This window comes from Aotus nancymaae, unplaced genomic scaffold, assembly GCF_030222135.1.
Source record: "Aotus nancymaae isolate 86718 unplaced genomic scaffold, 86718_ANA_hifiasm-v0.15.2.pri h1tg000010l, whole genome shotgun sequence".
Lineage (NCBI taxonomy): Eukaryota > Metazoa > Chordata > Mammalia > Primates > Aotidae > Aotus > Aotus nancymaae.
This window is the reverse complement of record NW_026988421.1, coordinates 15,360,714-15,376,509: the sequence shown is the minus strand read 5'-3', so window position 1 is coordinate 15,376,509 and position 15,796 is coordinate 15,360,714. Positions and strand designations below refer to the sequence as shown.

Sequence of the window (15,796 nt, the reverse complement as noted above, 5' to 3'; positions counted from 1 at the left end):
AAGTCTCGATGAATATCTCACCGACCCTTCTTTGCAGTCAGACATTCTCCCTGCCCATAAACCCTGGCAACCATTGACCTGATCTCTGTTCTCACAATTTTGCCTTTTCCAGAATGTCATGTCATTCAACTGGCTTCTTTCCCTTAGTCTACTGCATTTAAGATTCATCTAAGGTGTATTTTGTATCAATAGTCCAGTTCATTTCACTGCTAAGTAGTATTCCATTATATGGATATATCACACTTTGTTTATCCATTCACCCATTGAGAGATATGGATTGTTACATTTTTTGGTACTTATGAATAATTCTGCCATGATCGACATACATACAAGTTTTACACAAACATAAGTTTTCATTCCTCTAGCATAAATACCTGAAAGTAAGATTTCTTGGTCATAGGGTAGATGAATACTCATCTTTATAGTAACTGCCACTGTTTTTCAGAGTGATTGTACAATTTTGTGTTGCCACCAGCAAAGCTCAGGGTTCCAGTTGTTGCACATTCTCACCAGTGCTTGGTCCTGTTGACATTTTTTAATTTAGCCATTTTGATAGATGTGTAGTCATATCTTGTTGTAATTTTAATTTGCATTTCCTTAATGGCTGATGACATTGAATATCTTTTCATGTGTTTATTAGTTATACCTTCATTTTTTTTGGTGAAGTATTTTTCAGATCTTTTGCCTATTTTTAATTGCTTTTTTATTTTTGCTTTTTTATTTTTGCTTTTTTTTTTTTTGAATATTGAATGTTTTTTGTATATTCCGGATACAACTCCTTGCCAGATATGATTTGCAAATATTTTCTCTCAGTCTTTGAATTGTCTTTTCATTCTCTTAGCAGTATCTTTTATGGAATAAAAGGTTTTAGTTTTTATACAATTCAATATGATGCATTTTTACAAAATTAATTATGCTTTTGATGTCATATCCAAGGACTCTCCCTAACTAAGTTTACATAGAATTCTTCCTAAGAGTTTTATACAGTCATGTATAAAACATTTTGGTCAGTGACAGACCCACATATATGATGGTACTTATAAAATTTTAATACTGTATATTTACTGTACCTCTTCTATGTTTAGATATGTTTAGATACACAAAAACCATTGTGTTATAATTACCTTCAATATTCAATACAATAACATGCTATACAGGTTTACAGCCTAGGAACAATAGGCTATACCAATGGCTTACATGTATAGTAGTGTATACCATCTGTTTGTGTAAGCACACTTTATGATGTTTGCACAGGGATGAAAATTGTCTAATGACACATTTCTTAGAACATATCCCCATTGTTAAGTGACGCATGACTGTATTTTTATGTTGTACATTTAGATCTGCAATCTGTTTCAGTTATTTTTTGTGTACGATTGAGATGTAATTCAGTACTGACTATTTCACATTTGAATATCCAGTTCTTACAATGTGATTTGTTATAAAGACTAACCTTTCCATTTTGAAATGCCTTTGCAACTTTGTGAAACATGCACCATAGGTTTCCAGTCCCAGGTAAGATTATGTAAACACACATCTCTTTTTCTCTAAGTGAACTCAACTATAAAACCTGGACAAAATTCATGGGCAGCTATTTGATATATGATATCAGGAGGCAGAGCAGAGAAGAACACCAGAATTCAAAGAACTGTTGAACTGTTTAGAAGTTTACCGTTTTTCCCCTTTAGTGTCCCCTGACCTGAAGTCAATGCAATTTGAAACTTGAAGATAACTACTGTAGTTCAGACAGGGAAAGATCCTCTAGTTCTGGCCCATGATGTGGAAAAGGGAACTCTTAAGCTCATAGAAAATGAGGAAGAACCACTCCCATTTTTTCTCTTTTTCCTGAATTCACTCACCCATACCCCAGGTAGTGTGAAGCAGGAACATTGGCAGCAGCAAAATGGCTCACAGTGGGAAGCTGTAAGAACCAGAATCCAAGAGAGGGGAATCTTCCTCTATAATAGTGGAGCTCTGGTTACAGAGAGCCAAGATAAACCATGTTGGTTTCCTTCTTATCTATACTCCCAGCACAAAACATGGTTCAATAGGAAAAGTGTGTAGTTTCTGGCCAGATGATGGAAAAGTAGAGCCCACAGAACCAGAAAGGACCTGGGAGATAATGGAGATAGAAAAGCCTTTCCACAAAACACTTTATAAACTTGTAGGATCACCCCTGAGCTGTATGTGTGCTGATCTGATCCTAATTATCCTTATCATACCAAAGAATTTGAGAATTCAGCTCATCCGTAGAATTCTGGTTTGGCCCCAGACTAAACAGTTGGTGGCCTTCCTGCTTGAAAGAGTCAAGTAGCACTTCAAAAGCTTTGGATACATTGTGACCATAGCCTGCAGATGGATAAAGCAAAATATCTCTATAGAGAATATCAACATTATCTATAGAATATAAACAAGAACTCTATTGCATTGTAAAGTCAAAGTAGCACAAGAGAGATGGATTAAAGGGAACAGTCATTCTTAAGTTGTATTGCCAAGTCAAGGTATCTCCCAATGTTTAGTGCTTTAAGAAAACTTTCATCAGGTACTAGTTCTATTACCTATGCATATGGGAAAAGTGGAATTTGATCCCTGCCTCAAATATAAAATAATTTCTAGGAGGAAAGGTAAAAACAGTGAAGCACCTAGAAGGTAATGTAGGAATTATTCTTCATAACATTCATAATATAGAATGGATTCTTAAATAGGACACATAAAATACTATAACACATTAGAGTACAGAAAAAGCTAACACTTTTTCTTATCAAAACACACCAATAACATTATGAAAAGTCAAATCACACAGTGGTATGAAATAGTCACTAACTGTATAAAAGGCAAAGGCCGTATATTCACACTATGTAACTCATAGAAATCAATTAAAAATAGTCTGAAAACTCCTTTCTCCAAAAATGACAAGAGACTGATACACTTCACAAAAGAAGATATCCACATGTCCAACAAAATATGCAAGTGTGCATAACTTAATTTTTATCTGGGAATTCAAATTAAAGCCACAATGTAATACTACCTACTACAGTGGATGAAGAGAAAAAGATAAATAATACCAAGTATTGGAGAGGAAGTAGAACTATTAATACTTTTAGTACACTAGAAATTGGTGCAGTGACTTTGAAAATAATTTCACATTATATTCAAAATTTGAATTTACGCATACTCTATGGCCCCAAAATTCCATTTCATCAAAGCTATGTGAACCATATTTCTAGAAGCATGTTTTATATGCCCCAAACTGGGAATAATCAAAATACCAAAAAATAATAGAATGGAAAAATATATAATGTGGAGCAATGGGAAAAAAGAATGCCAAAGGATTAAAATAGATAACACAAAGATAGTGTTAAATGATAGAGGCAGAAACAAAAAAAAAAAAATAGTATTACGTTTGTAAAAAGTTTACCAATAGGCAAAACTAAAATATGGCATTAAAAATAAATGTGATAGTTTCTTATGAGAGAGAATGAATTAAGTTTTGTTTCTTCAAGCTGGTGTTTTCAAAGGTATGTTGTCTTCGTGATAATTTATTGAATTGTGTAATTTGGGTTTCTCTATTGTGTTATACACTAATGATTTAGGAAAGGTTTTCAAAACAATTAAAACTTTTATCCTAACTATATGGTTTTAAAAGATGTTCTTCAAAAAACATTTAATGTAGGAAGAAACACTGTATACATTGTAGAAAGAAACACTGTATATATTGTCCTTTGTTACTTTTTGTTGCGAGTTTGGAAGAATAAGATATTATCCAAGTAGGCTACTTGTAATAGGAGTTAACCAGGAAGATTTCCTTACTAGATATTTGTCTTTCTAATACTCCATCAGATGAGACTTAAAACTACTCTATTTTCTGTAGAGTTTTAAAAAAAGATTTAAGAGTTACTAAAGATGCTCATAGACTCAAAATCTGTTACTGGGTCATGGGAGGAAGGTTAATTTGGGTACTCTTCTATAAATTTTTCATAAATGATATCTAGTAGATTGTATTCTTTTCCAGCCTTCATTCAACTCCCTCCACGTGGCTGTGTAGCAAACCATTCAATTTGAATGGGATTTATCTCTCACTAGCTTCATGGTTAGGGTAATGCTATTTATTGCACTGTCAATGTTTGGTAAGGAGTGGACATGTACATGTATTATATAAGCCTTGGAACTCCTGTGTTCATTTTTTTTTCCCTAAGAGTTAAACAAACCTGAAAATAAAGTTGGTGTGCCGTGGAATGCATAGTCCAGAGAATCATAAGAAAATATAGCTAGGACCCTGGAACATTTTTCCCTTTGGACTTAAGGATGTTTCTTCGTCTACTTGGGCTATCATAACAAAATAACACAGACTAAGTGAGTTAAACAATAGAAATGTATTATCTCCCAGTTCCAGAAGCTGGACAGTTCAAGATCAGGGTGCCAAATTGTTGGTTTCTGATAAGACCTCTCTTCCTGGCTCTGCAAATAGCTGCCTTCACACTATGTACTCACATGGCCTTTCCTCCATGCATGCAGGAGGAGAGGGAGAGTATACTAGTTCATTGGTGTCTCTCCTATAAGGACACTAATTGTATCAGATCAGGATCCCATGTTTATTGACTTTGTTTAAACCTAATTATGTCCTAAAGGCCCCGTCACCAAATACAACCATACTAGGGGGTAGGGCTTCAACATATGAATGTGAGGAGAACAAATTCATTTCATATCTGAGAGTGTAAACTTCATGTAGATCTACTATTCTTTATATCAGTTTGAGTTAGCTTTTCTGTTACTTGCATTTGAAATAATTTTAACTGATAGTGCTTCTAAGGTACAGTAACTCTTGCTTAACAACTCTCAAAAGTACCAATTTATGCTAAGCGCGTATTATTTACTATGTTCAGCCAGTGGGCTTTTTTGATTTTTCATCTTTTTCAATCTGATGACTTAAACATATAAGCAATTTTTTTCTTTTTAATATTCATAGCTTTTATTACATTTTCAGTTAGAAGTTTATTCTGTTGACATTTTAGTTGGTAAGAAAAAAATCCTTTAAATGTTGTGAAGGTATAAAACAATTGAAAGACATTTTGTGGAATAACAGTTATTAGGAGGTAAATTTCTTTATTTCAATACAGTTTCCTAGTTTCTAACATTTTTCAGTGAAATAAAATAATATGCCCAAACCGTCTTTTAAAATATGTACTTAAGACTTGACGTTTTTGATCATTTAACCTCAAATTGCTATAAAATAGAGACAATATTATCTCTTTTGCAATTGGCCAACTAGGTTACCACCAGTGGGTATTTATTTGTTACTAGCAACCTGCATTACAATGTAACCTTATAGCACACTGTGTTACTTCTATTGAATTCTTTTAATTTTCCCTAAATGAGATTACCTAATACATTCCATGCTTTTTTACGTTAAGAATACTTTCAAAATGACCATTTTATGAAGGATAAAATCAAATTATTAAAATACCTCTCTGTAAGTTCCTATGCTTCCCTTTTTTATTCCTGTAGCTGATGTACTTGCTTTTTAATGTTTGTTTTCTTTCTTTCTTTCTTTGTTCTTTTTACTCCTTATTTCCATTGGGAGGATTGTACTGAGAGGTATTGAACCTTTCAGATCTTTTGATATTATTGTCATACAGCATATTTTTTTTTTTAAAAAAATGAAAGCCCAATTATCTCCCCCTCAATATCTATACCATGGAGCATAAAAGCTTCTGCATAATATAATAGAAAAAGAAGACCTTAAAGAAAGGTTATTTTTCTCTAACAAACGTTGCAATACCAACTTAAAAGATGCTAATGTTCGATGTTACCCATTAAACCCTTTGATTTAAGAGATAGAGAAAAGCTAACTAGAATATACAAACCTAGAAATCTGTCTCTTAATATAATAAAAGTTTACAATACTTCTCTGTCACATCAAGTCCAGTAGGCAAAAAAGGAGCCAGTGGAAGGTGTATTAGGCTGTTCTTGCAATGCTATGAGAAAAAAACACCTGAGTCTGAATAAATTATAAAGAAAAGAGATTAATTGTCACATGGTTCTGCAGGCTTTACAGGAAGAAACGGCATCTGCTTAACTTCTAGAGCAGGCTCAGGAAGTTTACAATCATGGTAGAAGTGAAGAGGGGACAGACATGTCACATAGCGAAAGCAGGAGCAAGCAAGAGAGTTGGGGGAGGAGAAACGTCACACATTTTTAAATGAGCAGATATTATGAGAACTCACTCACTATTTTGAAGACAGCATCAAACCATGAAGGATGTTCCCCTGACCCAAATACCTTATCCCAGGCCCCACCGTCAACACTGGGGATTACAATTCAACCTGAATTGAGTGGGGACAAATATCCAAACTATTTCAGAAGGGATAGCATGGCATACAGGACACTGCTTCACGTGGTCATTCAAGAAATTCAGATGATGGAAATTCTGTCATCTTCAAGCTTCACAGATTGTCAATAAAGCTTGAGACTTTCTAGTAGTCACCAAAGGAAGAATAACTTTTTAACTATGCTGAATAAATATAACAAATCTTTATTGTTTGCTTGTTTTCTTTTTAATGAAGCAAGTATTCTTAATAAACTGGGTTTTGTTTGTATGTATATTTTTTAAGAGAACTGTAACTTTTGTTTGCAATATAATTTATTAGAAATAAAGAACATTTATAAGGTATTACCCTACATAATAATAATAATACCAAATGAGACATTCAATATTAGAAAAAAATGATGTTATTCAAATCAGTTTAAAAACCAGTTTCATTCATTTAGCAAAAATGTATTGACAACCACTATATGCCAAGTAGTAAGATATATTTTACTGGAGTTTTGATATTTATTGGAGATTATGAGAATATTATTTTAAAAATATTTTCTTACACTGTTTATTGATTTTAGCAGCCATTTTTTTTATAGCATGTTAGCTCTTTTACTGCTAACCTAATAGGAATTAGCAAAGAAAGCATCTGATACAAACCTCTAAAGTGTAACTCCTTGTTTCAAGAAACTGAAATTATGAAAACTTTGTATTTTATGCTGTCCTTTTACATCATTACAAAAACAATACTCTCTTGAATTGTAAAGTTTAGATAAAAAAGAATTTAAGCTCCTCATGAGAAATTCAACTAATATTCCCTCTCTCCAACTGAATCTTTATTATGTAATTCTTAGGGAAGAGAAATGTTGTGAATTATTAATCAAATAAAAATACATTTTGATATTTAAGTTGTATTTACTGAATATAAGTAAATATATTTGGTGAAACCCCAAAATGTCTCTAGACCCTGCCAGATATCACCTGGAGAACAAAAGCATTTCTGGTTGAGAAACACTGGACTTGAGGCAATCCCATACAAGAAAATCTCTATATTCTTTAAATATATGAAGAAGTTTTAGCATACAGCAGGCTGATTTTGTTTAACATAGAAGGCAGATGCAGCACTGCTTGATAGAAGTTAAAATATTGGCTGGGCATGGTGGCTCACACCTGTAATCTCAGCACTTTGGGAGGCTGAGGCCAGCGGATTGATTACCTGAGGTCAAGAGTTCGACACCAGACTGGCCAACAAAGCGAAATCTCTTTTCTACCAAAAATACAAAAAAAATTAGCCAGGTTGGTGGTGTGCACCTATAGTCCCAGCTACTCAGGAGACAGAGGTGTGAGAATCTCTTGAACCTGGGAGGCAGAGATTACAGAGAGCCAAGATTGTGCCACTACACTTCAGCCTGGTGTCAGAGCGAGACTCCATCTGAAAAAAAAAAAAAGTTAGAATATTTTCAAAATTTGAATTAACTAGAAATACAATGCACTAACTTGTGAGTCAGCAACTTCTCAACTACAGTGAGTATTTAATTAGGTGCTGGATCACTATCAGAGCTGTACTGGGAATTTCCTTCCTGGGAGGGACTTTGAAATAAGAAGTCTTTTATACCCCCTTTAAAGATAAGATGCTCTCATTTTGACAGATGTAAAGATGCAGATTTTGAAATCATTCCAATTGAGGTCATAGTTCAAACCATGAAAATAACTTAGCTTTCTCTTTGGGAGCAAGAGAAAAGAAGAACACAGTTTCATGAAGTGAATTTTAAGGAATGTTCATAATTTAAAAAAGGGAATCTGGAATGTAATCTACATTCATTGAACCTATATTAGTTTAGGAAGTATAAAGGAAAATAAAACAAAACAAAATGAAAGAGACTACTCAGGAAAGAGTTTTAGTCAATTGAGAAGTTCAAGTCTGATAATAGAGAAAACACCAGATTATTTAATTTCTAGAAAATCATGGTGACTTTCTGTTGAAAACAAATTCTCAGAAAAGTATCCCCTAAAATGCTGAATATTACATAAAGGGTACCTATGTAAAAAAAAATCACCTCTGTGGTTGGAAAGGTTAGTATCACTGACTTTTACAAAGTAGATTTCCTTTGATTCTGGAAGTGGGATTAGAGAATGGATATGGAAACAAAATGGTTATGAGATAGTCAGAGCTGCCAGCGTAGGAGAGGAAAAAGTCTGGTACTACAGCTTACTCCATGTGTGACTATAAGCAAACTTCAAAATCTCTGAGGATTGGATTCCTCTTTTCTCAAATAAGAATAATATATACTATATTGAAGCATTTCTAAGACTAAATCCAATCATCAATGTGACGTATCTAGCATAGCATCTGAAATGTGTGCAGCACTCAATGGATAGATGTTAAAATTGACATTGTCGTAGTCATTGTAATTGAAAGACATTCTAAGGTCTTCTGCTTCAAATGAGGCATAGACAGGGAGAAAAAATATATTGAAGACTTGACAAGAGTGGAAAGTGTCAAAAATTGCCACTGCTTATGAGTAACTCAAGTGATGAATTCAGTGATTGTCAATTAAGGATGAGTACCAGGTTTTTTTGTAGTGTCCAGTGACCATTGAATTTGTAGTGTTGAGGGTCTGTTCATTTCTGGCTCTTCTCATAGCATAATCTATAACCACAGAGTAAAGAAAGGGAAAATAAACAGTGATACAGTATTGAGATTGATTAATGAGATTCATGTAAATCTCTGTCCTTTTGAGATTTGTCAGACTTGAGTTACTTCTAACAAAGTACACTGCATTATCATAGTTTATTGCATATAGTACCTAATATATTAGACCACATGTATGAACAGTGTAACTGACTTATTTCTTAATGTAAACATTAGCATATGCCAGGGTTTCTCAACCTCAGTACTATTGACATTGTGAATTTCTGATTCTTTGCTGTTGGGGACAGTCTTGTGTGTAGAATTCTTTAACACCCCTGCACTCCTCTCCCAGTTGTGATAATCAAAAATGTCTCTAGACATTGCCAAATGATCTGTAGGGGGAGGGTGCAAAATAACCTTTGGTTGGGAACTACTGGAATATGTACATATATAAAATAGTGATAAAAATAAAGTAAATGTACATGTGTGACATTTGGATTTTAAAAATTTCCATATTTTATGACTCATAATAGCAATTCTAAATAGATTTTGGTTGTGATTTCTGTTGCTTCATAAGACCAATGGAATTATAAATTTACATTCCTCTGACAGATAAAATTCTAAATATAGACCGTAATCTGTAGCAAGAACTATAAATGTTTTTTCTACCTATACATTTTGATTTTACTTGAGAGAACATTTTAAACATTGGAAATTTACCCTATTTTTTATTGTTTACCTAGACAAAGAGATTACTTATATTTATTATTGAGTCTTTCATGTACTACGTTTTTATTACATAGTTCAAATAAGTTTTAAGCAAAATTTATTTGTATTTTATTTTCCAGTTGTTTCCTATCCTTATTACTGGTGGCTGCTGTGGTATGGAAGATCAAACAAACTTGTTGGGCTTCTCGACGGAGAGAGGTATCAGTAATATTATTTAATCTTTTGTTTAAAGATTTAAGCAAGTATATTAATCTCTATTGTCTATTAATTAACATGCTCTTTTAGAATACAGAATTTAAAATCATTTTTGCATACTAATATTCTAAAGTCCCTCTAGTATTTGTTAAGATTTAGAGCAAACTTTATCACTGGAATTTTAAGTTGTTATCTGTAAAAGTATTGGCTAGTTGCAAACAGTTTTTTAAAATGGTATTAGACTTTATAGTGAATACAATTATCGATTCTGTTGTTTAAATAATTTTGTAATATATTTAACTTAGGCATTTAGTTATGCTAAAAGGTATAATTTATTTTTCATAAGTGTCTTTGTTGAAATTTAAAATTCTGAGTGATAAATATTTATTTTTGGCTTTAGAAAAAGATTTTATCCCCTAGAAATTTATTACAACATTCTTTTTTTGATAATTAAATCTTTTCCAATTTTTGATTATCTGAGAATCCAACTATGTTTAAAGAGCACATCAGTTGGATAAATTTCTGTATTAGAATTAATCATTTATTTTTCTTATAATCCTAAAATTGATGAAAAAATAATATTCTTACAAAATAACAACTGATTATATAAATTGTGTGTATTCATTAATTGAAAGGAACAAAGAAATAAAATCATCTGAGGAGCAAAAGTATGCAGTAGGTTTGTTATTCCATACCTCATATATTCAAAAAGATGGTTTCTGTTTTTATCAGTATTCTATTATTATACTGTATTAGTATTAGTATTAATATTTGTATTTTATATCTATTGCATTTCTCCATATACTTCTATATGAGTGTTTTTTGTAACAATATAAAACAACAGTATAATTGCTTTCCTTCTTTTTTCCATGAAAAAAAATACAACATTCGAAGACACTTAAAAAAGTCCAGTGTTCTAAGCTATAGAATTAGTGAATGACATGAGTTCTTCTTAATCTATTTTTAAGCACCCATCAAAGATCAGTAGCTATCTGTATATTTGCAAACTGGAGTCCCTCCATACCTTCAAATAGATCATTGATCTTAATACTCTATGCCTCTCTGATTTTCTCTATATGGCTAGTGCAACATCAGTAAGGGTTTACTTGGAATGTCTGCATGATAAAAAGTAATCCAATTGTAAAAGAGTGTATTAAATATAAATATATAAATATTTGGCAAGAAGTGGAATTCTCTGCAGAGGTAAGCAATCTTCTAGACATGTTAAATGATCAATTACAGTAAAATCATAGATTCAGGAAGGAAAAATCATGATTAGAGGCAGATAGTGTGTGAAGGCCTTCCTTTCATAATAGAATAGGGCAAGTGACAATGTATGTCCTTAATCGTTAGAAGAGAGGGCTGAATCAATCAGGGAGCCTCTGTTCCCACTGCACCATGAGGAGCACTGTTGAAATATCTGATCTCTAAAGTTTGTAAAATGCAACTATGTAAATATAGCATTGTGAAAATACAATTTGTAACTCTGCCATTAACTGGCACCTGAATATAAGTAAGTGGTCTAGTTGAATTTCCTTACCTCTCGAAAGAAGGATTGGTACTCTAGAGCTAATTCCTCATTGTAGTCTAGTCTTTAGAGCCCTAGAAATGTTTACATGTAGTAGCTAAAGTTTAGAAACAATATTTAATATTTGTTAAAACTAATATGAATAGTTTACCTATAAAACTTTCATACTTCTCAAAATAACAAATTGATTTTGGTTAATATTGTATTATCTCACTGTGGTAATTCTGTTTATTACATACTAATCAGGTGCTCTGACAAGCTGATACTATTTTAATTTTTAAAATGTTAATATAAATTTATCTTTTAGAAGTCAAAATCTTTCAATATATGTGGCAAATGTGGAAAGGATAAGAAGAAATAGTAGAGGGGAGCTAGACTAGGATCACCTTGCCAGTTTTGATCTGTATTATAAATATTACTATGTCCTCTGGAAATTCTTTTAATATAATGCCCTTCTTTCCAAAACTCATCCAGGTAGTGCATCTTTCTATTAAAGTGTATAATAGTGTTTGTATTTAATTTGCTACCTCTTCTGAAAAAGAAAATCTATCTTGAGAGTTGATGTCATGCTATATAACATATGTCGTGTTAAAAAATATTTTGAGGAATTTCTCAAATTTAATTTTACAAAATTCCTTTAAATGTAAAATCCTAAATGTTTTAGAAACTATTTATATATTGATGTCCAAAGTAAAGATGACTTTGTCTTTGATGATTATTATAGATCTGTTATCTAATAATTTTTAGATTACAATAGTCCCCCATTATCCATAGTTTTTGTTACAGACAGCTGCAGTCTAAAAATATTAAGATAATTTTGAAAGAGAGAGAAAGAAAAAGTGGGGGAGGTGGCAAGTGACAGAGAGAGACCACATTTACATAAATTTTAGTACAGCATATTTTTATAATTGTTCTATTTCATTATTATTGTGGTTAATTTCTTGCTGTACCTAATTTATAAATTAAAATTTATCATTGGTATGTTTGTATAGAGAAAAACATAGTATATACAGTGCTTAGTAGTATCCACAGTGTTAGGCGTCCCCTGGGTGAGTTGAAACATATTTAAGGGGGAACTGCTATGTTAAGAAATTGTTTTTCATTTTGGTCTTAAAAGCCTGGGAGATTTTTGACCACACTAGTTGTAGTTCCGTGATAATTCCATTTATAGACTTTATGAGACTGGAGGTAAAAATGTGTTTATAGTGAATCCTCTCTTTATTCAGTTTTAAATATTAGATTAACTGTAATATTTCTCAAAGGAAAAGAACCCACTATTATTTCTTTATGTGAATGTTACTGTCTCTTCAAAATACTGAAGAGATCAATTATTTGTAAAGCTCAAAGGATATCTTTGATTAGTAGTAAAATGACAGTTTATCTGTTACAGTAAATGAAAGTTACTTAAAGGACTCTTCTTAGAATTTCTGTAGTTTTATTACAGCAGTTGTACTAGTTGCTTTTCTAAATATAAGAAAAGTTTAAAATGAAAATAACCTTTGGAAATGTTTTAACATATTGAGTTCATTCAACTAGGTGTGTTACAGTTTTAACTAAAATGGTGTTTTCTCATAAACACAGATACAGTTTTTGTGGCATAATTTTAAATTCAGAGGCCAGTTATTAATGTTATGAGTTTTGAATAATACCCCTGAGAATTCAGGGGCTCTTAAACACACATTAAAAAATGAAAATACAAAAGGCTTCAATTTTGATATCCCTTAATATGCTAACCCCCCAAAATTTCTATGGTAACCCTGTTAAAAAGATGAAAACTACATATACACCATGGAACACTATGCAGCCATAAAAAACGATGAGTTTGTGTCCTTTGTAGGGACATGGATGAACATGGAAACCATCATTCTCAGCAAACTGACACAAGAACAGAAAACCAAACACCGCATGTTCTCACTCATAGGTGGGTGTTGAACAATGAGAACACATGGACACAGAGAGGGGAGCATCACACACTGGGGTCTGTTGGGGGGGAAATAGGGGAGGCACAGTGGGGGGTGGGGAGTTGGGGAGGGATAACATGGGGAGAAATGCCAGATATAGGTGATGGGGAGGAAGGCAGCAAACCACACTGCCATGTTTGTGCCTATGCAACAATCTTTCATGTTCTTCACATGTATCCCAAAACCTAAAATGCAATAAAAAAAGAAGATGAAAACTTTCTTTTGGGATGTGCTAGCAAATGGAAACAATAAGTGTATATTGATAAGTGGAAATATTATACTAGAAAGATGAATTCATTTATATAGCTTGTCCTTTTTATAGAAGTATTAAAAACATTTAGCTTTAATGGCACATTCAATTGTAGTCATCACATTACTAAAATATTTGTCAGGAGCAAGTATATGTAAAAAGGAGTTTATTGAGCTATTTTATTCTTGATAATCTTCATTCTTAATCTGAAATTTGAATTTTAATAGGTATAAGACATAAATATATGAAGACATAATTGTTTACTGAAATGAAGATATTTGATCACATATTTGACTAACGTGTGAAAATATGTTGCGTATCTTAATAGTTACAAGAAGTCAGTTTTTCCACTTGAGTTGTTTAAATGTAATATGTCTTAGTGAAAATTTAACTGCAAAATCTGTATAATAATAGATCCATAGTCAAAGGCAGGGAAATTTTTTACATTAACTTCTTATTACTGGTGATTCTGAGTGTTTGAAAGATACTACATTTCATGTGATAACAATATTTCCCTTTTTAATTCTTTTAAATTTAGTTTTTTTTAGTTTTAAAAATATTTTAATGTAGAACTTTACCACACTACTTTTTAATATTTTTCACATATTATACTTCTCCTATGCTTAAAAATCAATACAGAAAATTTTAAGGGATAAGACATGCCCAATGAGGGATTGAATTTATGTTCACAATACCCTATGTACCTGCACATTTTATAATCATGAAGCGTAAAACCTAGATTTGTATTTTTCTTTTTATTGCCCTAAAATTTGAGTTAAAAATAGTAAACCGATACTAGTAAGTAGAGTTTTAGTAGCTTTGAGTAACAAACTAGTTTTCCAGAGACAAATACTTTAGTTCTTTTCTTCTATATCTGTTTTATCGGTATAAAACAGATAAACAGTAATAATATTGAACTATAATAATGACATTTTATGGTTCTATAAACTAGTTAGCCATAAAATATTCTCTGATGTGCAAAATAGTGATAAATAGAGCCTCATCTAAGTAATATTATTGCAGTAGCAATGTTTTACAAATTGAGCTACACTTTTCTCCTTAGACACAAAATATATTTACAGAAAGAGGATTGAGCACAGAATAAAAATGGTAAGGAGAAAGTGAAAGGCTTATTTCAGGTAGAGAAATGAAAATTAACTGATTAGGTACTGCATGCAACCTCTTGTAGAATTTCATAGCACTTCAAAACTCTGTATTTTGCAAATGTTTAAACATTTTAATACATAGATAAAGCTTTCCATTAAACACATACCTTTAAAAACTCATTAGTAAATATTTCACTCAAATAAATGTCTTTGCAGTTAATGGCTACAATGTCAACTTACTGTTGCTTGTCGTTTGCTTTTTATTGAATCGCAAACTAAAATGATTACTAGTATATTAATTTTCTTCACTTCATCCTATTTGACTAGAAATTTACAGGTGATTAGCATGCCTATTGCATTACCATACTTCCAAATTTTAACATAAATTTACTTAAAAATAACTTGAATTGAGAAGTCAAATACGTATAGGATTAAGATTTGAAAGTTAACTGATAGTTGCCTTGTAAACCTGTTTCCAAAGACCTTATGGTAAATATAGTGCTTCTATTTTCCCAGTTCAACAAAGGTACATCAATTTCTTACTACATTATAGACAAATTGATAAATACTGAGGATATAAAGAAAAATACATAGACTCCATTGTTGAGGAATTTGTATTTTTAAAATATTTTAATAAGACAGGCAGACACAAATACACATACAGAATTCTCAGTGGAGCGTCCGGATTTACTTTATTGTGATGTCATGCATAGGGAGATATAATATATTGAAAAATTTTTCTGGAAGTCAGATTAGTAATGGAAGTAAATGTGAACTGTTTCACAATTATACACATAATTAATTCCAAAAGAAAAAAAACCCTAAACCAAAAAACTTTGGGCACTGTTGTTACTATATGAGGAATATAACAAATTTGTCTAAAAATCACTTTTTCTTTATTATACGTCATTATCTTTATATTTAGATCCAGTTGCTTAGACTAAACATTATATTCATTTTTTTCTAAAAAAAAAAAAGTAGTCCCACTAACCACAAAATCTTATCTGTCTTATATACTCAAACAAATGTATCTCTCGATATATGTGTCTAATGTGTATGTATGTGTCTAATATGTATGTATG

The 15,796-nt window shown here is 31.8% G+C and overlaps 1 protein-coding gene across 3 annotated transcripts in view; it reads left to right on the top strand.

Annotated features, from left to right (window-relative positions):
- ATRNL1 (attractin like 1) overlaps window positions 1-15,796 on the top strand; it is an 811,501-nt gene that overhangs the window by 404,717 nt on the left and 390,988 nt on the right. For all 3 annotated transcript variants that reach the window (XM_064373808.1, XM_021676929.2, XM_064373807.1), the window contains one exon: window positions 9,794-9,872. In XM_064373808.1, the coding sequence (XP_064229878.1) occupies window positions 9,794-9,872 (79 nt within the window). The remainder of the gene's footprint in view (window positions 1-9,793; window positions 9,873-15,796) is intronic.